The 24,451-nt window shown below is 40.2% G+C and overlaps 1 protein-coding gene across 3 annotated transcripts in view; it reads right to left on the bottom strand.

The window, feature by feature from the left end:
• Positions 1-24,451, bottom strand: part of LOC146547579 (FERM, ARHGEF and pleckstrin domain-containing protein 1-like) — a 69,924-nt gene that overhangs the window by 32,400 nt on the left and 13,073 nt on the right. For all 3 annotated transcript variants that reach the window (XM_085266148.1, XM_085266151.1, XM_085266149.1), the window contains exons 3-4: positions 2,207-2,311; positions 48-90 (exon numbers count right to left, since the gene is read on the bottom strand). In XM_085266148.1, the coding sequence (XP_085122274.1) occupies positions 48-90; positions 2,207-2,311 (148 nt within the window). The remainder of the gene's footprint in view (positions 1-47; positions 91-2,206; positions 2,312-24,451) is intronic.

Raw genomic sequence — 24,451 nt, 5'->3', positions numbered from 1 at the left:
AGGCGTTTGAAGGATGAAAGACGGGATGGGATCTGAGAGTGACTTACGTCTGATCTGCTTCAGTGTCGGCTTCAAAAGATCCAGCCACACCTGCGGGCATCAGGGAACAGCTTTACTTTCATTAGTGCCTTAAAGACGGATACCTGATTTTCATCTCTAGCTACAAAAATGATTCATTTTCAACTAATGTGCATGTTTGTTCCAGCTGTGAGAAAAGAGATCATTTCACTGGAAATATTAAAGACTTTAGTGAAACCTGAGGTCCTACGTGTAGCAGACACCACCTGATAATTACTAACCTTTAAAACTCCTGTATCTATTTATTTTATCTCATTTATTTTCCTTCAAATGGTTCAGTTCATGGGTCCACAGTTCATAATAATTCCCAAATCTGCTGGACACTTACTAAAAAGAGAGCTATTTTCAGCTATAATTTGTTAATAGAAGGAAAAGCAGAATTTCTTTCAAAGAAAATACGTTAAAACTATTATATCAATTAAAATAACATATATTCATTCTTCTCCTGTTTAAAAAAAGCACTGCACATTTGCTTTGGACATTTTTTAATGTGCATTTACTAAATGACTGGTCCATGCTCATGCTACAGTAATGTTTGGTCTCTGACTTTAGTCCACTGTTAGGTGGCTGCCAGGCAACATGACATGTCATCATATATCATACATAATTCAAGGTTTGTGGAAATAATTGAGATGTTGCTGAAATGATATGATGCTTTTGCAAGGCACATACTCCTGCAGAAATGCTACAAATGCACAAACTTAGCAAAACATTGTCACCAAAGCATTTTTTGGGGGATATAACTTACATATCACTGTTGTGAAATTAAAATAATGTGATGCTTATCCAAGGTGTTACGGTGCCTAAATGCTACAAACGGGTCATCTTGACCTGATCATAGGTGGTTACCAGGCAACAAGATTACGTTATTATGTAATGATATAGATAAGAACTTTCAGGGGTCTAAGATGTACCTGTGTGCCAGTTTTGGCTGCTCAACTCCCGATGGTGTAGGAGGAGCTCACAGATACTGGGTGAAACCAGTCTTTTATATTTCTATAACAAATGCCAAGAGAAAGGAAAGTGAAAATACCCAAAAAAGTCCTTATTTGGGGTTTAGCAGTAGCTGAAGCTCAGAACTGTATTAGCACAAACGATACCGTTGAATATGATGGCAGTGTTATGATGGCTACGTTGTAAGCAGATTCAGTGTGAATGTCTTTGATATATAGCGATGTTTCAATGCGGGCGATCTGCTTGACGGACAGCCTCATTTGTTATGTGCATGTGGGTCTGCTTTCTGAGTATTTGTCTTGACAAAGTTGTAATCATTTCTTCAGCATTACATCATTTGTTCCACTGATCCACTTCAAAACAACAGCTCTCATGCCCGAGGCACTGGTAAGCACAGCGACTGCCTGTGTTTAGATACATTAAAGAGCTTGTGTTCATGTGTTTCGACAGAATGGATCAGTCCATCTCTGAGTTACAGACTTACTGTTGTCTTGCAGCAAAATTCTTCTTTACAAGTTTTTTAAATTTATTAATTGCATTAATAGAAAGTGAAGTAAACAAAAGGATTAAAACTATAGACAGCCCCAGTAACATACAGCAAGTCTACAAAACACTATACAGCGAGCTGCTGCTTTTTGGAGCATAGAAAACCTAAATCCAGGCTCATTTATATCTGAAACACTTCTCACACAAGAGTGGTTACAGAAAAAGAAAAATATTTTATTTATTTGTGAAGTTTCTCTCCCCTGTCCTCAGCCTACCTCCACACACACACACACACACACACACACACACACACACACACACACACACACACGCCAGTGTGATAAAGCTTTCCCAAGTGTTTGTTAACATAAAAATGAAGAGCATGACTTTCTTCCACATTTGTCTTTGACAAACCAAAGAGCGCCAAGGGGGAAACACAGAATGCGAAGTTTGTTGCAGAGTTTCCCTAAGGCACCTCAAACACCTCTATTATATGACTGAGCACAACCTCAACCACACACGCTGTGTACCCATGTGATTAAAGCTAAAGTTAGCTTGTGGCAAGTGAGAAGGAAGTTTTAATTTGAGACATTTTCCTAGTTAGCATAGATAAAAAATGGTTTTAAACAACAGAAATGAGCTAAAAGTACTTAAAGGTACTCCATGGTGCAATATGTGTGCATCTTACTGTCATCTTCCGCTGGTCCTGGTACTCCAGTCCAAAATAGTCTCCCTCAACCAGGTTGAGATGGGCACAAACCAGGTCAAACAGCACTTTGCCTGGTGAACGTTGCTAGAAGAGAGAAAAAAAAAAAGATTCAAATAAAGGAAACTGAAGAACACAGCTGGCCAGAGGAGGAAAGTCAGGTGCATACATCAGGCGAGTGCTGATAATGGAATTGATTTTTCAACTTTAAAGTGCCTTAATATCAGAAGTCTCCACATTTATCTTTTATCTTTCAATAGAATATCTCGAAAGATTGTGAGTGGTTCCAGTTTTCTAAAACTTCTCATCTCACCAACAAACAGCCGACCTTTAACCTGATGTGAAGCCTCAGGCTGATGTCTAATGAACAGTTTGAGGTCGGAGATTAGCTGGAAGCATTGAGAAATAAGAAAAATGCCTCAGGAGAAGTGTGCAAGTGAGTAGCAACACAACACCATCAGCTTTGCTCTGTTTAATGATGAACTGGCAGAGGAGGGAAAGCACTGTTCAATTAGTTTACTTCATCAGTAGTACAAGCCTCATGAATCTGAGATTCACTGGATTCCACCAAAAAACATGAGAGCCAAACGTGAGGCTAAAATAGTCAGGCACAGAAACCCAAAATTAGCCCAGAATCATTTTCTCTATGCAGTTCACTACCCTGCCATTCTGCATAGCTGTTGAAAAGTTACAGCGTACTATTATGCATTCTTAAGTTGCTCTAGTTAGGTTAATATGCAGTTAGAAAGGCACACATTCCTTACTTTGACAGGCACACACACAACCAATGACACATATTCATCTAAATCATGAGAACTGCACTTTAAGTCAACACTTAATGCTTCACTAGGAGACAAAACATAGAGCGTGGATGCTCTTAAAATCGGGAGAAGGTAGTGGGTATGCGTGTGTGGTGTGTGTGTGTGTGTGTGTGTGTGTGTGTGTGTGTGTGTGATGTCCATTTCTCTCTGCAATGATGGTTTGATCATTTTCCTACACCAGCAACAAATATTCCCAAGCAAATTAAAAGATAAGAAAAAAAAAAGGGAAGGACGAGAAGAAAAATCCAAAGTAAAAGAGCAAAATTGAAAAATGGGCTCAAAATTTACACCCAACACACTTTCAAAGTTTACTTAATTTCCTTCCATTAATTCAATTCAATTCAGCCTTATTTATAGAGCAAAAAATTACAAAAAACCCCAGTCGCCTCAAGGAGCTTTATAATGTAAGGTACAGACCCTTCAATAATACAAAGAAAACCCAGACAATCAAATGACCGTCAATGAGCACTTGGACACAATGGGAAGGAAAAACTCTCTTTTCACAGGAAGAAACCTCCAGCAGAACCAGGCTCCGGGAGAGGCGGGGCCATCTGCCACGACCATTATTAAGTGCTGAGCGCCTACATCATTTTGCAGTTAAAACATCATCCTGCAGCAACAACATCACAGTTTGTGGAGGAATTTCTATTTTTCTGTTTCAAATCTTTGAGATTCTGTCTTGTTAATGTGAGTTAATTTGTTGCAACAGTTTGACCACTAAATAAACAGTTATTTGCTGTATTATTGCAAACAGATTGAAAGATATTTCCAACTGAACCCAATTCAAGTGCAAACTGATTTCAAACTGACTCCATCTTTTTGCTGTTTTTCTACCAACTCGATGAACCAAAGTAGCTTTGAGGAAGGCAACTGCCTGAGCGATCGCAGACCTGATCCACATCTTGAACACAATCACAGTAATTTTGGCCTCCAACTACTGTTCTCTAGTGTTATCATAGCATAATGCATCAGACTGATCTAAATATGGTAGATGTACTGTCACTTATAAGAAACTCGTTAGACACATTTTACAATTTGCAGACTTGTATCCAAAAGAGTCACGCCTATAAAATTTAAACTCTGATTCCAATTTGGCTTTGACCTCGTATTACACATGTGCTGCTCTCTGTAGGACACTCAAAACACTTGTAAACTCATCTTCTACCAGGACATTTAAGCATTTACACATGACTTCCTTCTAAATACTGAATTGCGGGCGAGTGGGGGCTGAGTAATTAATACAATTTAGTTTGTTATGATTTTTGCTTCCAGCAATAACGGAAACAAGATAATACAGCTAAAAGGATGACTCTGCTGCATTCATTCAGTGGTTATGCAATGTTTTGTTTCAGCAGTGCACTTTTGTCCCTCTTTGAAAGCTGAAACTTCTTCACCGTTTAGTTCAGACTGAGCCAAGACATTCTGGGGAAAAAACAAAGCCTTTGATGAGCAGATTTATTTAAGGGCCCTAAAGCTCTAATCATTGTAGGTGAACCAGTGGAAACCCTAGTCGTGCTCCCTGTGGCTCCTGTGGAGGTCATGTGAGGAAAGTGAGCCTGCTGCCACCTGGGCCTCCATCTGTGCCCTGCAGGTGCACTTGCAAGGTAAGCTTCAAGGTCAAAAACACTCCACCACCCATCTACATATTTGGTTTTTGATTGGTTGGAGTTTGGTCTAAAATTAAAATTTAGTGGTGGTATAAGGCACTTCAATAACAGAATGTTTCTAAAGTTGACTAATGATTAATCATCTAAAAATGAGCATGACCTCAATAATAAACAAAATAATCAGGATTAACATTTCTGGCACAATCAGTTTGTTGTGGTGGTGTTTTTAACCATTTAAATGCTTTTATTTATGTCAAGCATTTTTTTTCTTAGTGTTGTACTCTTTGGACCTCTGTACAGATAATGTGCGCTTACAAGGAGGACAGAGTATTAGAAGTAATAATCTTCCTGACACAGCAGAGGCTTTGTACTTTAAAAGTACATATAAACACATATATTATGCTGTAGGTGGAAAGGAAAATATAGAGGAGGAGTCAGAGCTCTGAAGGTCAATATGAGAGCCAAGTCTGTCAACATCTGGCTACCGCATGTGTCCGACCAGTCTGTGGGGACACACCCACATACTGTAGTTACACCGAACATGTCGGTTCCAGACATGGACACAGTCTGCTGCTAGATATTGAGGACTCGTAGTGAATGTATGTATGTTTTCACAGAGAGAGTGACAGATGTCACAGCTCATGGATTTCTGGAGTTTGGACAGGATTCAGGCATGTTCAATGGTAATCTTGGTTTTAAAGGGGGGGTAGGAGGTGGACAAGTCTGGAGAGAAAAATCCACCCTCCTCTTTCTTTCTTCTCAACATGTAGCCAGATATATGTTTCTGTTCTTCACTCCTATGATTGATCTTAACCACTCAGCGCTGCCTGTTTGGTTTGTCTGCAGCAGCATTTGTGAAACAGCTATTTGCTTTTAATTTGACCATTTTCTCTTTTTTCTCTTGTGTTATTTTCTCTAATGCGCTCCATTAACTAAAAACATCCATGGAATCTCCTGCACAAAATTTTAAAAATATGGGGTCCAGTTTTCTGCAGTGCAGAGCAATGTTGGGTTTGGAGGAGACGCAGGAGTTTTATTATGTGATCCAAGAAACACTCAGCACAGTGAACCACATACTGGTAAGTATGGAGTTGGAGATTTAGACTTAACCAAGGGTTTTGAACCTTTTGAAACAGGGTGCAGCCTCTCCTCTTAGGGCAAAACTATCCAAGTGAAATCAAGACTAAATTCCAAGTATGTTTTGGAAAGAAGCAATTTCCTCCAATATCAGCAAACTCCTCTCCAATAACTACTGTAAGCCAGTGTACATGCACTGTAATACAACACACTGGAATGCAGATGGGAATGTCAGTGATCGAGCAGAGGTGAAATGCGTATATATCAATACCAGTTATAATAACAGGGCTCACATGTCTCTTCTTACATATCTTCAGTTTCAACAAAGCAGCGAGTTTCATTAACCAGTTTGTATTCTGTTTTCTGTCAAAACAGTTAGCCGGCAGTTAGCCGGCACTCAAAAGAAATCCCCAATGTAACTTAAACGGTAAAAAAAAAAGAGGAGCTGGAATTAAAAGGTGATCGCTAAAGCGCTGGGAATCGAGGAAAACAGGATGCCAAACCCGATAGGCGCGGTCAGACTCAGCTCTTTTTGGGCACTGAAGCAAACCTCTAAAAACAACATGCAGTAGCAGGCAAACTTCACTAAACCTGGTCCACAGAGTACTGAAAGAAGCCGGTTTCAGACTTCAAAGTTGTATGCAGAAGGGGGGAACGTTGAGAGCTCTGTTAAATCCAGTTCCAAGGTTATCAAGAATTTCTTGTCTTGTTTACTGTAGATTTTCATGGTGTTTCACTTTCATTCACTTGTTTCAGATGTAGGAAGCAAAAGTGGAAAGTGGGATAAAGCAAAACAAAACTCTGAGGGAATCAACTGTCAGTGTGAAGCCTGACAAAGGCACTGCTGCATTTTCATGAGATCAAATGGTTTTTAAAAGACGAATATAGCCACTGATTTGATGATTGCAGCCATCTTGGCCTTTCTGAAACTGGATGTGACCACCATATTTGTACACAAGGGGAGTTTCAAAGTTTGCAAAACTAGCCAACTTTGATAACAAGGTGCATCTGTACTTCACTGTGTTTATGTTTCTCATGTGACTCAAGAGTTTTTCGCCACATTGAACGTAGCACCACCACCGGTTGCTATGGAAAAATTGTATAAAAAGTGTATTCCCTGACTTGTCGGTAGTGACTCTTGGAGGTGGTTTCTGGCCATCGCTGGGTCAAACAGATTTCAAAGAAGGTGCTGCACCAAAATTCTTTTAATTATCACTATGGTTGCTAGAGGATTGTCACAGTTGCCTACAGTTTATCATGTTTCATGTCTTTTGAAAAAAAATTGGCTACAGAGCAGAGGTATAACTTTGAAGGCAACCCCAGCTCAGAAAGCTGTTTGGAGACAAGTCCGTCACTAGGATTCAAATTATGACCACAGCAATACTCTAACAACCAAAGCGACCACAAGGAGGTTTTTGCCAACTGGCTGGTGAATTTTCTCAAGTGATGGGGGGTTCCCAGCAGGTCTGTAGGCCTGTGTGACGGAGGCTTTGGCAATCATTTTCCTTACAGTTGCCATCGGCCTCGTGGAACCACTCACAGCAGGTTGGAACATTAATTTTTCCCTCATTTAGGTGGTTGCCAGTTACTGGAGCCTTATTCAAGTAATCCTCCCCTGTCCCCATGATTGTTACATGTCCAAAATGGTGTATAGGTTATAGACATGTGGTTAATGGTCACATGTCTACAAAACCTCAATATTAAATTGGATGTTAATTTTGGCTAGCAAACCGAAACAGACTTAAAACAATATAAACGCATCCACAGAGAAACCGAACTTGGATTGGGCTTTAGTACAACTAAACACTGAACGTGACAAAAAATTATGTTAGTCAGTGTGGTTACTGTTTTACTGCATACAACTTTAACAGCCAAGTTAAAAACAAAACACAAAAACCAGAATCCCTGAGAGTCCCAATTTCTTTTGCACCAGGCTGTAAACATGTTTATTTCTGCTCTAAAGCTGAGACTAAAAATTGTAGTCCGTGAGGCTTGACTTTTCCAAGAGGTCTAAAGTGTGCTGCTTTTTTCAAGGCAAATCTTCTGTTTAAAAATAATATCCATAAATACAGGAAAAGGAGAAACTCTAGATTAAACAGTCAAAACACCATAAAAGCTTCAGCTAGTGTTAAATGATAAAGTCTAGCATTACATCCCATTTTAGTATTAAAATTTTACTCTTAGTTCTTGGAATTACTAAAATAATCCAAGTTCTCTAAAGAGGCTTCAACTCTAGAAAGTGGTACTTAAAAATTGAATAGTACAGCCAGTTCTCATGACCTCCTCTGATCTTGGCAACAGTCTCAGCAGAGGAAATGGTCATCCAGCTGAGGTCAAACATACAGCAAGAGAAGAGAAATAGGCTTTGTGTCATACAAAGCAATGTACCGAGATAGTGAGGATGATAACGACAGAGGACCTCAAGGCAAATCAAGTTCGTAGTTTGTTTCTTTTTTCTTTTATAATTTTTTTTTCTCTTTTGGTCGGGGTCTAAAAATAAGTATGTTGAAATCATCCAACTGAAGAGAGCAGACTGGCCACTGCAGAGCTCAGACTGAGATCCTTTCACTTCAAATCACAATCAGTTCATTCAGCTTCTCCCATCAATGGGGCGTTCTCTGTCTGCCAGAAACACACAAAGAAGCACATTTTTATCATACTTTATGCTGGGCTATAATTTTGCTCTGATCCATGAGACAATCAGATACACAATGATGTAAACCCAGAAATATGTGATGTATTAATGAATATAAATATCCTCCAACTCCAGACACCAAAAATCAACCTGTGGAGGCCAGTGTCATGTTGCTTAAGGTTTTTTTTGTTTTTGTTTTTTTTTTTAAACTCAGCTCTCTTGTAGGGCCATACATCAACATGGCTTTTCTCATTTAAGATAATTAGAGGTCCAGCAGCATGCTCCACCAACCTAAGTGCCCATCCACCAGTACACTGGTGCTGGATTCTAGCTTCAAGTCTGACGGGTATCATTCAACCATCCAAGCGAAAAGAAAAAAAATGCTTAAAAAAAAAATCTCAAGAAGTCATTACAATAGCTCTCTAATGTTTGCTATGCACCTTCTTGCTGTGTTAAAATGTAGCTAATGAGGGAAAAAAATTTAATTATGCGAAGCAAAAAAAAAAAGAAAGTAAAAAAAAAAAAAAAGAAAGAAAAAGATTTTCCATCAAGTGCGTGTCACGAGAAAAGGTCAATGAAACACAGAGGCCTGTCTGCAGCTGTGTGCCGACTGCTTCCTCTTTCTGTTTACCTTTCTTTAGATGACTCAGGCTCTTTTTTGTGCAGCAAACTACACACAAATTATAGAGCCGCCCCTTAGAAAATATAAAAAATAAAAGATGTGTGTTAGGGGGTTGCGTGTCACACCCGAGCATAAAAATATCCATTATGGTCTGCTTGCAGGATGATTGTGGTGAATCCCATTCAGTGAAGGAGTATAAACAAGGCTAGAGTCAGCAAGAAGTACCTGAAACCCAAAGGCAGGCACTTACAACTTGGTAGTTTGAACTTTAAAAAAGTTGCTTGGACTTGGAACTTATTTCTGTGTCTTTTGGATTTCCTCTGGAGTCGCTCCAGCGCTTCTCTAGTGTCCAGACTTCAGTTAGGCTCTCTGCCTATCAGGAACACTTGCCAATAAGCAGGCCTGTCTGTGCGCCTTCCAGCCAAAAAGACACCCTCACTGTAACCCAGCAAAGTCATCAGCCAGCTAAAATGCACTTCCTCTCCTACTCCCTCGCTGCATTTAAACCAAGACTCCTCTCATGCCACAAGGTCAGAGTCTGGCTAAACTGGGCTGTGGTATATCAAAGTAATTGCTCGCTTTTCTCCTATCCAGTCGTCCTTTAGCCTCTTGAGGCCAATAGCTGAGAAAACCTCTATACATTTCACCAGATTTTTTTTCTGTGCAATTTTACTCTCCTTTTATTTTTACTGTCTCTCCTTGGCTGAAGCTCTCTTTGTGTTAGAGGTTAAAAGTTAATAAGAAAGCATAAATTATTGTTCCCTGGAGCAAGTCAAAGAACAAAGAAAGGATGCAGATCACTAAATTAGCCAAGCAAACAAACAACCAAACCCCAAACAACTCAATTTAACAACTCCAGCCAGTTACCAATAACCAAGGGCTTAAAATATGACTTTAGCTAACTGTCCAATGCGTATCTCTCTGCCCGATCCTCTAAAATCTAAAGTTAGCCTTTCATTTACAATAAAGAAAGTCTATGAGACATTAAACCAGCTGATTTTATTATTTATCCTCCAGTTTTCCCTTCACTCTCTCTTTCAGCTTTTTTTCCCCCAAAATACCCTGCAACACATGGCCAAGGCAAATATTCTCACCATCTGCCATGGCGTGCTGAGGGTTTACAGAGAATCCCACAGCGCCATTGATGCAAATGACCTATGAAACCTAGGGGGGGAAAAAAAGAAAGAAACAATGTATGGACACAGGTTTTGTTTGGCTGTGATAAATTGTAATGGCTGCAGAACAACTGCTTTACTTAGAAGGTTTAAATTTACACTTGCCAAGGGAATTTATAGCATTTTATAACTCATCAGGCTTTCCGGAAATTAAAAATGAAGATTTCCCATTATCCAGGTCATAATTGCACATATGCACGAAACTAATGAAAAAGACTCAGGGCAAACTGTCATAAATTACGGGAATGTTTGAAAGTTCCTCTTCTATGTAGTCTTAGTCTGGTCTGAAGCAGTCTGACTAATGTTAACAGGGATGAAAACCAGATGGGTGAGAGTGATGATAAGAGCTTTGCAGGGGGAAAGACCAGGAAGAAAAAAAGAAAAAACAAAACAAAACACACCTCAAAGCTATTCAGTTTCTTCCTTCAGGCCCCTGCTATGAATTACCAGCAGGGATCTATCTAGCTATGTGCTTTTAAAGGTAAACGAGAAAAACTGTGCTCGTACTCGTGTGAAATTTACTCTAAAAGCAGCTTTTTTAGGGAAAAGAAAAAAATGACAGAGGGAGGGGGGGAAAAAAGGAGAAATCCCATAGAGAGTGCGAGAGAATTACCTGAACCTCAACTAACATTCCTTTCTGGCTCCGAGTACAAATACCATGCAGATATTTGAGCAATGATCTGTGTATGTTTTTTATTTTTCTTCATGGTGTTATCATGAAACTCCAAAGGCTTCGTACCAGAGCATGCTGCTCACTGCACATCAGTGGACCAATAAGAAAGAAAGAAACAACAGAGAACAGAGATCGAGTTACAGCAACATGCAGCACAGCACATGCACAGAAATTACTCCAATGCTCAAGGGAAGTTTGAATCCAAAAGTGTTTATTTGCACACTGTCTTTCTCTACCAGTATGCATGCCAGCATTTTGTCCAACCCATTCCCCGACCAGCTATTGGGACCATTACAAATGAGACTGGGTTTGTTCCCCAAGGCTCCAGATAATGTAATGTTTAGTGGCCTGTGCACATTTTGGGAAGGGACAAAGAATAGGGTTCCAATAATTACATAGTTACACGAGTTGTCATACTGCCCACCGCCCTTTTTGTGTCTATTTACTTCGCACAATATGCCAACATATTGGGTATTCTTTACTACAGCTCAGATAGTAAAAGGTGTGCGTTTATGACAAGTTACTGTCATTGATGCAGTCTGATAGTGAATAAGGCAATGGCAGGGAGGTTTTGGGAGCAACCAGCATTTGCCTGCGACAGTCAGCAACTTCCAGGAAGCACTCTCATACCAGTACATATTTTTGTTTAATGATGAGAGGTTGGTCACATAGGAAGTTCTGGGACCATCGGGAGACTTGAATCAAGAACCTGATGCTCTGAGGCTTGGTGCTCACCATTAAGCAGGAATAACAATTGAAGATGCAAGGGTGGAGGTGTAAAAGAAAGTGTTATATGCTGTGTTTTTCTAGTCTTCCTGAGCATGTCCTTCTTGCAAATTGCAAATTGAAGCACAAATTGATAAGGTGGTATGACAAGGTTGATCCAACCTTGCAAAGTGAAATGATGTAGTTCCTTGACAAAAACCACAGTTTTTTTTTTCCTACTTAGAGTTTTCTCTTATAATTTTAGCACATTCAATTTATTTTTAAGCTTAGAAACTCAGATTTTTTCCCTCAGAATGTTCCTGGAACCATAATTTCTTATTTTATCTTCAATGACACATATGTGTAATATAGTGCACAGGCTTGGTAGTCAATTTTTAACATGATGCACTAAAGCTCTTGCTACACTGCTATGCCTAAAGTAAATCTCCCTTTTAGCTACACCTGGAAGGTACTCAGTTTAATTTTTCAGTTGCATGGCAGGTATCAGCATTTAGTTTCCATATATCATATTTCACATCCAGTTGTGCACAGTCTCTGCCCACAGCACACGATCAGTAGCTTAACCTACTGGAAAGATGTCACAGCCAGTTCTTCATCATGGCCAGAAGGGTTCCACGCACGCACGCACGCACGCACGCACGCACGCACGCACGCACGCACCCACACACACACACACACACACACACACACACACACACACGCAGGCCTGCTGATTAAACAGCATGTTGCTGAATACCTGCCTGCATTGTCACTAGTAACAATAATGCACTGCAGGAAATCAAACTGGAAACAACCCTGCTGAGGGGTTGATGAAAATACCTACAGGGCTACTAGGAAGACATGGCTTTGTCTCTTTATGCACTATTAATATGTGTGTGTGTGTGTGTGTGTGTGTGTGTGTGTGTGTGTGTGTGTGTGTGTGTGTGTGTGTGTGTGTGTGGCACTTGAGGCAGACAATTAAATTGAACAGCAGAGGGAAATAACATGCACAATGCTGTACCATTAAGAAAAAGCAATTAGTTTCTTGCGTAGTATGGCAGTTGGTTCATTTGTGTTACGCCTTGTGCAATAATGAGGTCTTTAAATCTTGCAATGGGGCTGCTTCTTAAAATCCTCCGGAGCACCACAAAGAAACTCAATGATAACATAGAAACAAGCTAACTAACATTACTGTGTTTTTATTCAAAGAGTCCCACAGTCATAACACAATTTAACTGGAAAGAGCAGTTATGATACAGATATTGGCCTGGAAAATGATGCTATTTGCAAATGTGTATTAGTCAGTCCTCATACACTCCAATTGTAGAGCGGAAGTAAGCAGGTTTACAGCCTGTGTCCCTCATACAAGAAATTTGATATAACTAGCTTGTTATATGAGTGGTTGTGGCGAAGTGAATAGACTTCTCGACCATGTTTGTGTTGTTATGCAAAGTGTTCTAACAGACAACCCAAGAAGCACAAACTTATTTTTTTGGTAAATGTAAATCAGTCAATGGAAATTAGCACTTCTGTGTCTGAGGGTATTGTTCTCAGAGTGAAATGGGCAGAGTCCACTACTGGGTTGAGAACGACTTGCTGCCCCCAGTGGAGGAGTTTAAGTATGTTGCTGTCTAGTTCACATGTGAGGGGAGGGTGAAACACCTGTAGTAATGCGGACATTTTTCCCCACAACATACCAGAACATTGAGTTGAGTGTAAAAGTAAACATGTTGATTTACTAGTTGGTCTACTTTGCTACCATCTGCTGTGGCTACCAGCTCAGTCATTTGGGAGGGGCTCAGAGTAAAGCTGCTGGTCCGCTACACTGAAAGGAGCTAATGGAGGCTTTATGATATTTTAGCAAAGAAACTCAGAGATATACAGATATACAAAGGGGAGATGTTGCAACTGTTTGAAAACTTTGTGGAGAAAAAAAAAAAAAAAACAACCCAAAAAACCCCACTTTTGACCTCCTACGTGAGGCGTTTCAGACTGGGAGGAGGCCCTGGGGTAGACTGAAGAATAGCTGGAGAGATCAAATCTTTTGCCTGGCTTGGGAACACTTCAGTCATCCCAGAAGTGGTGGATGAGGTGGATGGGTAGAGGCAGGTCTGAACGTCTCTTCTTAGGTTGTTTTTCTTATGATCTGGACCCAGATAGGTGGCAAAAAAAAAAAAAAAAGTTGCATGGATGGAATTTTATGGTAAATGGTAAATGGCCTGTATTTATATAGCGCTCTACTAGTCCCTAAGGACCCCAAAGCGCTTTACATATCCAGTCATCATGCCATTTATCTGTGACGTCTGTGGGTGTACATTGCTAACCAAGCTAGCTTATATTACCAGAGAAATTTACATTCCACATACCAGTCCTAAATATGGTCACTTTCTAGCTCCGAAAACCCCACGTGGAAATAATCAAGACACAAGACTTCACAACAATAGATGATGGTGAATATGTCCATGTTGTGAAACAGAAAACAAAACCAAAAAAAAAAACAAAAAACCAGACCATAATCTGGGGTAGACCTCACAGGATAAAAACACTTATTGCTGAGGAATCTGCCCAACCTTTCAATCTATGGATCTACTGCTAAAAGAACTAACTAAAATACACATTTTTGCACACTTGTAATGGTGGCCATCTTTCAGTGTGCACATAAATTAAAGCTTGAAAACAAAAGGGTACATTTTCTTCTTGTTAACATCAATAGTAGCTTCAAAACTCAAAGTTTGATTACCCCAGAAGACAAAGTCAAAAAGCAAAGATGGCAAAAATAAATCAATCCTATTATTTTTTTCTCAAGGCAAAAGCATCATTACAACTGGGGTTGTTGAGCTCTCTGCAATCTTCATCCAGTGTGTGTGTGTGCCTATGTGTGTGTGTGTGTGTATACGCTTGCATGCATATATAGCTAAAAAATTTGATATACAATGAATAAAAGGGTGTGGAAACCCACCAGAATAATTAACGGAGGCCTGTGGTAAATACATTTGTGCAGTGGTATGAGCATCCACACTGCAAACACTATTAAAGCAAAGCAATATTACAAAAAGTCAATGAATATAATAAAAATCCCCAAAAAGCTCACTAAATCCATTTGAAAACAAAGGGAAAAAAAGCACTTCAATCAAAAAATCCATCACAGTCAAAGCCAATGAGATGAATCGCCCAGGGATACAAAGTTTGATATCTCTGGCTACAGGCGTAAAAAAAAAAAAAAAAAAAAAAAAAAAAAAAGAGAAAAAAGCAGTGCTTTCATAATTTTGTGTTTAAATATAACAGACGTTGCACAAAACGTAGCACAAATGATGAGACTTCGACATGACAAAATGGCTTGGTTGAGAGCAGTGACAGAAAAGGCGAGCAAGGATGGCATGAGGTAAAAACCACAACTACGTATTTTACTCTCCGATCCCCACATTTCAAGCCGCATTCCTCTCAGAGTTTCTCAGAGAAAACAAACGTCTCGAAGCTCAGGGACCCAGCAGGGGAGACGCAATTGAATTCCTCAGAGGCTTCTGGAAAACGTCCCAACAGAGACGAGGAGGGTGCAAGGAAAGAGATTAAGCAACCCTTCACAACACTTTAAGACATCCCAGTCCCCACACACACACACACACACACACACACACACACACACACACACACACACACACACACACAATAACGTCCAAGGACTCAGGACTGGAAGTTACAGGGTTTGGTCCAGGTCTGTGACAGAGATTGAGAGAGGCAGGTTTGTGGCCTTAGAAAGGTATAATGAGGGAGCCATGGTTAACACTTAGCAAGGGGGGAGAAGTCTCATTTAGGATATTGAAGCTGACACTGAAGAGTTTTAGCTCCAGGCTAAACTCTCGGCATGCCAGAATGTAATACTGAGGAATCACTTAGCTCCAGCACACATTTCACTCTGCAAACAGAGAAGTTATCTGTAAAAAACACTGTGAGTCGGTTTTAGCTCCCTTATTATGGACAACTGGCCACAAGATCTGCTTTCTGGGGTCTTGTTTTATTCTCTGAAATACAGAACCTCCTTCCCCAACACAATCTACTTTACTGGTGACTTTTTAATGACCTACACCAAGGGGACACCTCAACTCAAGTTAACTATTCCCCTCAATCATTGAGTGATGATTTACAGCAGCATAGACAGCCAGAACAAGAAGCCCCATAGTCTAATAAGTCTACACATATAAACCTGTCTAGCTTGTTCAGTTCAGTTACATCTGACTTTTTTTACTTGTGCTTCATCATGTGAGGTTGTATTTTTCCTGTGTTCGGAAAAACAGGACTGGTGGCTGATCCTTTTTGCTAAAGCATATAGTTAGGGCTGGACCAGGTGACCCTGAATCCTCCCTTAGTTATGCTGCAATAGACGTAGGCTGCCAGGGATTCCCATGATGCATTGAGTCTTTCCTTTCCAGTCACCTTTCTCACTCACTATGTATTAACAGACCTCTCTGCATTGAATCATATCTGTTATTAACCTCTGTCTCTCTTCCACAGCATGTCTTTTATCCTGTCTTCCTTCTCTCACCCCAACCGGTCGCAGCAGATGGCCCCGCCCCTCCCTGAGCCTGGTTCTGCCGGAGGTTTCTTCCTGTTAAAAGGGAGTTTTTCCTTCCCACTGTCACCAAAGTGCTTGCTCATAGGGGGTCATATGATTGTTGGGTTTTTCTCTGTATCTATGAAGCGCCTTGAGGCGACTTATGTTGTGATTTGGCGCTATATAAATAAAATTGAATTGAATTGAATAAGAGCTGAAAAACAAACTTGTTGATCATCAGTCACCGTCACACCGTGCACCGCACACCCGTTCTCCCCTCACCCTGAAGCAAACTCCTGTGTCCAACAACAACACGTGTCACCCTTAACACCTTCTAGAATCTCATCCAGAGTCATTTTTCGAAATAAAACAAAAGGTCCACAAATCGGTTTTGGCATCCCTCCAGTCAGCCAGCTGCTGGCAATAATCCTACCAGTGTTTTCTTCTTCTAGCAGCTGGTGTTACCATGCCAAACTGGAGCTACTTTTTACAGCATCAAAAATGCCACAACCCCCGTCAAATACAGGATATAATTCATCTCCCATTTTGCAACATAAAATGACCAGACGAACTTGTAAAAACAGCAGTGAAAACTTCACCACAAGCCCACCTCAGTGGCCACTGCTCCAAACAATCCAGGAAAACTACTAAATTGGTGGTTTTGTACAGCAGTGAAGCAGGGGGGTGCAGTGATTACCCTAAATGGGGCCCAGCTCTTCCATCACTGGCTTTAGTAGTGCATCACGGGGGGACTTCATTTACTCCAATTACCAAAAAAAAAAGGGGATATCGTTTGCAGCCAAGCAGTGCAGGAAAGTGTTTGCTCATTCAGAGGCTGTCGGCGTAACGCGAAAGGCTTCTGTGGGAGACGGATGTGGGCCTGTATTCATCTTTCTCTCTCCCAGTGCTGCAGTCTCTCACAGTGAGTGCAGCACCACGTCTCCTTTCCGTCCCCCAGTGGGGCCCTTTTTAATTCCCTTCTACCCCCATCTCGCTGCCTTTCAGAAACAAGCTCTCAGTGATCGTCTCTGCACCAGAAAGAGTCTATACTGTAGAATAGTATACTCACACACTCGTTTCCTCCTTCATTGCTCAAGGGCAGCTTCGTCTGTGGGCCTCTCTTTGAACTCAGCAGTTTTAAATGCTTCCACGTGGCTCCACGTGCACAAGCCCACCTTAATAGCAACATAACACAATGCATGGTTCTACCAAAGCTACTTGCTCAAGTCGGAAGCTGAATGTCTGGAAAGCAGAGGGAGAACTGTCGACATACAATCTTATCACCTTCTTACATCTGTAAAAAGATGAATCATCACCGATCCTCTCTCTGCATTTGCTCTCCTAGCTGGTTAAACACTGGGGACAGCTAAAGAAAGAAAGAAGAAGCTGAAAGGAAAGTCAGTCCACAGTCAGAAGTCCCTTTTTGAGATCTCTGACCACAGGAATGAGACAGTGAATGCCAGCCATTACATAATACAGCACAGTTCCTCGGTTGGAGACTCATGCTAGCATGCTGCATCCATATTTTCCCCCAGCTTGGGTCACTTCATGTGGATTGCAGAAAAGACTCATGCATTTGTATTAGATTCACACTTTATATGTATCCTAACCTTCTGCTAAGCCCTGCTTTGGTTAGCTTTTTAGGTGCACATAAGTGGTCCGCAGGTGCTTATTATGATTAAGTGTAAACCATTTTCTAAATAACTTGAGTGAAGATCATATGAGCCATTTTCTGCTACAATTAGCCATAGACCATCAGAGCACTGGATGTAGAAAAAAAGTCATGGCATGCTAATATTTCAAGACAGCAATAGTTTACCTCCTTAAAAATGAGCACCTGGTAAAAAAATTTAATTAAAAATATATTACAAATTAACCTAAATTACAAAAAGAATGTGAAGGAACTCTTGTTGTAGATGTCTATGTATTTGGTTGATTAATTTAGAATCACTGTGCTGGTACATGACCCAGTTTGGGCCAATTTTTAGGTGTTGGACTAATGGCCTCACATTTGCTTCTAGAATACTTTAGTATACAGAGGAGTTCATGGTCAACTTAATGGCTGCAAGGTGCCCAGTGTCTGTCATTGCCAAACAAGCCCAAATCATCACCCCTTCACCACCGCACATCCTGTCATGTTCTTTGTGGAGAGAAAAGGCTTTCTCTTGGTAACACTTCCAAACAAGACATACTTTTTCACTTGATTTCTAACTGTGCTGTAATGAAATTTAACATGCTATCCGGGGCTTACACAGTCTCAGAAGTTACCATGCTGTCAAGCTGACATCTGCCTTTATCCTCTTAAAACAACACTTGGTACCTCGAGATGGGATTGTGAGTCATGGCAGTGTCAGCTCAATATGAGAAGAAGTACTGCCCAGGGATATTTTACTTGTGTGCACTCTTTGATTCTGCTTGATTTCTTCTTATCAAACAAGATGAAACAAGCCTGCAGGCTACAGGTTTCTTTTTTAGACTCCCTCTCTTGCCACACCTTCACATTTTGATGATGGAGGCCATGCTGGCACACCTTATCAGGCATGTTAGATAGCTAATGATATTGCAGGCAAGTACCATTTGAGACAGTATTGACATAGATATGTGTACATCATGATGCAAGTTGCTTCAGTAGCTTTCACAGGCACTACCACAACATCTTTCATATTGCCCCGTCAAAATCTGATTGCATTTATTTCAGTTTTTGGAAACTAGACGATGCAGAGAAAGAGTGCAGTCGATGGTCAATTTCAGGGCTACACATCACACATAATGCTAATCCATGTACCACTGTGGTCATGATATTATTTAATCAAATTCATTTCTTGCTCCCATCTGTGCCATAGTCATTAAAAGGAGGATATCACAACCCCAAATCTAATCAAATATTTACTTTTATTATTTTACTGTCAATCTTAGGCGACTGAACCACAGGGTGGGTGGTAGCATGCACACGTGCGCATATGCCCGTGAAGTCAAATAGTAAGTTCATAAAACATGGTTTAGGGTGGCCCAGGAAACCAGTATCATTATAGATTTAATATGTTACAATGGTAGATTAGGCAAGGACTAGCGACACACACACACATGCGCGCACACACCCACGCACACGTTTCTGTCTATAATGACGAATGAGACCTGCCAAAGGTACAGTTATTTCTGTAAGTGCTCCAAAAAAGCCAGAAAGAAAGAGATTATTGAGAAGAGAAGAGAAGAGAAGAGAAGAGAAGAGAAGAGAAGAGAAGAGAAGAACCGTCTTTAACCATTACCTTACTTTGGTTTCGCCTACACATTTAAACTACTGCCAGAAGATCTGCCAACTTTAAAAGACATAAAGACACATGAGTAGAGTTTGGCTCCAAATTCTAAAACCCATTTTCTCATCTCTTATCACTCTCTCCCTCTAAATGAATTTTAGCAGGGTTAAAATGTGCTTTGGGGTAAAACAGTGCAGAAGAAGACATACAGACCCACACAAATAAAAGAAAATTAAATTAAAAATGAAATAAAAAGAAAATAAAAAAAACCATGCCGCTGGGCAACCCAGAGTTTAAAAATATCTGGCACTGCACAATATTTTAACTGTCTGGTTCTCTGAATAGTAATGCACTAAAGGAAGGCTACATTAAAACTAATTTCCTCTTCTTAGGGCCAAATAGCCAAGGTCTGCGTGCTGGAAGTGCAACAATGAGGCAGTCATTCCTGTTATTGAGGAGGGAAGAACCACAATCAATCCACAAAGATGTTCTTAGCTGAGTAGCAAGGTCAGGATTTTTAAGGTTTTTGGCCACATGATACCAAAGCAGTGTCCTTAAAGTGGACCTGTTACAGTAGTGGAATGTCATTTTAAGATCAGGAAATGCAACAATAATTCCTGTGGGTCTAAAGCTCAGGCCTCAGACTGCTCTAAACACTTGGTAACAGGCAGTTTTTTCTACTCTTGTACATGTATGATGTCAAAAAAAAAAGAGGATATCCTTAATATGGTCAACTAAAGCACAGAAGCCCCACCCACATGCTGGTCAGTAATTCTGTTACTGACTGGCAGCCAATCAGAAGAAACTTTCTTTCAGACAGTGGATGAACTGAGGAGCTGCACCAAGGTCCAGCACAAGATGAATAAGGATCATTTAAACTGTGAATGATGCAAAATGACTCCACTAGAGTCCAATAATAAAATAATGGAGCTGGAAATCAGCATAATAGGCCCCCTTTAAAATGATTATGATACATGCATCCAAACCAGTAACAGGGAAAATTCAACTTGCCACAGTGTTACTGTCATTTTAAGTAATTTTCTTGTTCGTTCTGCCTTTTAAGATCTGTCCTTTTATACTGGTTCCTTTAACATGACTCTTTCAATTCCAAGACAGTGGACACCGACAAAACAAAGGCCATCCATTTGAAATGTCAACAGCTTAACTCTGGAGCTAAGGAGTGAGTCTGTGTGCGTTCCTGCATAATTTGGCGGGGGACTTGTAGCTCATTTATCACAGGCCTTGGGGGACTGCTAGTCTATCAAATTATGTGGTCTATTCTTCCATCATCCTAATCCTCATAACCATCCCCCCCAGAGTCCTGTATCTTTCCCCAGCTCTCTTTTTAGACAAAAAACAAACACTCACATAAGGTCAGGAGCTGACACAGATCATAAAGCCACAATCCAATCATGCAACAAAAACCTTTATAGACTGCATATTGCGACAGAGCACGTTCAAAATACTCCACCATCCTCTCATTCATGCCATCGTTAATAAAGAAACCTAAAGTCTGGTTTAATGTGGCTATACTGGAAATACTTACAGGGATTACGTTCAAGCAAGCATCATGCTAGACAAGACAATACAAGCAAACAGAAACCACTAATCAACAGGTAAAAGGGATTTTTTGCAAACTCCCTATTAAATCGTCTGAGATGGACTCAAATGGGATGTAGGAGTGAAAGCTCCAGGAGGCCACATGTGGCTCCATATGTGTAGGCCTAAACCACCTGAGGCATTAAAGGCATCATATGAGCCAATGATATTTCTTAGTGAGGGTGGGTCCACAGGGGACAGGCATAACAGAGATAGACCTCATATTTTTCAACATAATGCAGAGAGCTCAAGTGTGAAAGCACTGCAGATGTCTGGCAAATAAAGGGACCAGCTGCAGGTGCCATCATCGAGGACCCCAAGGGAGTAAGGTATGTCCAAACTGTAGCTAAATGTACAAAACAATAGGCTGAAAAAAAAGAAAGAAAAGCATACTATATACACACAACTGTGTGTATATAGTATGGACCGGCCTAACATACCAATCAGTGGTCAGCAGTTTTCTTTAACCCAGGTTTTCTTCATACGTCTAAGTGCGGTCACATAAAAGTCACAGACTCTAAGGCAAGCCGAGAAAGGACCATCTATGTTAGAAGACCTGGTCATAAAGTGTTAGGGCTACAAACACTGAATGTGTGTGTGGATGGGTGGATGACTGGTTGTGCAAAGCGCTTTGGGGTCCTTAGGGACTAATAAAGTGCTATACAATTACAGGCCATTTAGTCTTTTAAATCTATAAGTAAATGTGCCTACTTACCACTCTGAATATGGTTTATGTCTAACGTGACAGCTGACATTAGAGCCCTTAAATGTGATTTTAAGAAAACTGGACTCAAACTGTCCCCTACTAAAAGAATATGTGGAAATCCTTTTAGCATTACTAAACAATTTTATTGATTAATACCAATAATCTGTAACTCAGGAGAAATTTTCAGGAAGAAAAAAAAAAAAAGCACCTTTTAACAGTTGGTGTTAATCTTTAACTCTGAAAATAACCTGTTCAGGTTAAGCCTGCTGTACCCGTTCCATCATCACCATACCTCACCCTCTTAATCTTCCATTACAGTGCACACCTGAGTTTCCCCGAACCTGGCTGTTTATAATGAACAGAGATATAAATTCAATCTATGCGGCTAAACTGGCCTTTGTGGGGTTTGGAAACTGGGAGGAAACTGGTACGTGAGGAAGAACAAACAGAGCATTTGTTGGGGATTATTTTGAGCTATGGATTAATAACGGTGTTCCGGTGGTCATTTCCATCAGCAGGCTGTTGTAGGTGAGACTGAAATGTGAAAAAAAGAAATGAAAATAATGTGTTTTTCAGACAACAATAGAGTCCTGTGGTGCACAGGAATGGACGGGCTGAATTTTTGTTCAAAAGAAAAGCTCATTAGTAAGATAAATGCAATGCTTCTATAGCATCCTTTAAGGTGGTAGTATACTTTAAAATTCATAAAATTTTCTCCCTCCGAAGGAAGGGAGTATGTAATCCACTATGTTTGTTTATGTGTTTGTTAGCAGTCTAGCATCCACATATCATTTTTAAATTTTGTGTGATGGTAGCTCGAGCTGTTTTAATTAGGTGAAAAATCAGGTCACACCAAATGTGAAAAATCTGTGAAAACTTTCAATTACCCACAATTTTTTTTGTATCGTCTTCAGACTTTAAAACAACTTACTAACCTTCGGGGGACATGAGTACTTAGGTTGGCTAAATACCTTGACCTTCGTTGTTAGCACCCAAGGTCAAAGCTGACCTTACTAAAAGAAAAAAGAAAAAAGGAAAAACACAAAATAACGAGTAATACACTGGTCTTATTGATTATCGTTGCTATTGCAGATTTTGGTATGTAGGTTATTTTGCTTCCCCTTAATAACGGATGCTGTGGCCTGTTGAGAATGTGAAACGGTTTTACTTGTGAGTCACACAGCAAAGTCTGTTAATGCCATGCAAGAAAACAATCAGAGGAGTAGGTCAAAAGTTTAAACCTTTGTGCATGCTTGAAATTGTCTGTGTTGAAAGCTATGCTGTTAGTTTATGCTCCATTCAGCATGTATGCAAACAAAAACACAGACACACATCCTGTCTACCTTTAATTATTAACCAGCTGGGCGTGACCTCTACCACTACCTCCATCTCTGCCTCTTTTACACATTAATAATGAAGACTGAGTGTGTCTGTGCCTCTGTGTATGTGCGTGTGTGTGTGTAGCCTCAGTGGTCACTAATGCAGTGTGTGCCTACGTCATGTCATGTCATGATGTTTTATTAATGTGGTGTACACTCAAATAATATACATTTCCAAAGATCAGCTCAAAGAAAAAGGCTGATAGATATAAATAATAAAATGTTAACTATCAGTAAACAAAGTGCTGAACGCACAAGATGATCTGCCCAGTCTGTCGTGATTTCAGGAGAAGTTTTTAATGAAATTTCATCTCTTTCCCTCTGAACAGCAGAGTGCAGTTAAAAACTCTGCAAGGTCTTCTTTGGATCTAATGGATTCGACATTAGCTCTCACGGGAAATCTGAGAGACAGAGTCTGTTCATGGTCCTGAACAGACTCCAGACTGAAAGCCTGAGGATACAGCTTCATGAACACCAGAAATATCATAGAAATCACAGACAGTTGAGCATGAAAGACAGAGGCTCATATTAAGAACGTGGCTCTGATCTTAGAAATGTGTGTTTATAAAATAAAGATGTCACAGTAGTCCATTTTCAGTGGGGTTTTTTTGTTGACCCCTGCTGTACATACACTCTAAATCTTCCCCATGTCTGAAGTCCTAAATTTATTTTCCATGACAAACCAATTTATTTGTCCTGGTCTGTAGAACAAAATTCTGGGGTCGGCTTCACAAAAAGATGTGGCCTGTGGGATTAAACCAGTCTGAATTTTGTTCTTATATTACTCTAATGTGGGTTAGACTGATTAAAGCTAAACGAATTATACATCTTACAAAAAGGCTAACTCAAGCCTAAGACTGATGTTAAGGTAAGAATCAACAAAGAAGGAAAACTCAGAATTTGTGGTTTGCCAACACTGCTATGGCAAAACCACTCAGAGGGGAAGTTGTCCTTGGATGCTGCAGGAAATATAGAGCAGTGAGGTCATCATCAGCCATTCTTTCTTGCTTGCCTTGGCCGCAATAACAAGCAACAGCATCAAAACTCTGATACATATTTGCGCTTTGTTGAGATTTCATACAAACAGAAAGTTTCCTACACTGCTTACAACGTCTACTATTGCAATAAAGTGAAACATTCCTGCAACTGGTCATGTTTTTCCTCATAATTCTCTGTGCCACACAATTTGTGTAGATAGCAAGATAGTTAACGACTAAACCGCTTTGATGTAACTGGATGAATCAGGCATTTATCTTAGTGGAAGTGAAGGGAACAAAGGGTCGACACAGCCAAATGCCTCGAGTCACCTTCATGTGACAGATCCCTGTTAAATGAATAATTTGTGCTCTACTGTTTTAACTGATGCAAAAAGCTACTGCTAATATTGATCAAAACATGTGCAAAGCTTCTCAATATGTGCAGCTT

This window comes from Mchenga conophoros, linkage group LG23, assembly GCF_057382185.1.
Source record: "Mchenga conophoros isolate Kocher_MC1m ecotype Shallow Benthic linkage group LG23, M_conophoros_male_GT1.1, whole genome shotgun sequence".
Lineage (NCBI taxonomy): Eukaryota > Metazoa > Chordata > Actinopteri > Cichliformes > Cichlidae > Mchenga > Mchenga conophoros.
This window is presented reverse-complemented; position numbering and strand designations above follow the sequence as displayed.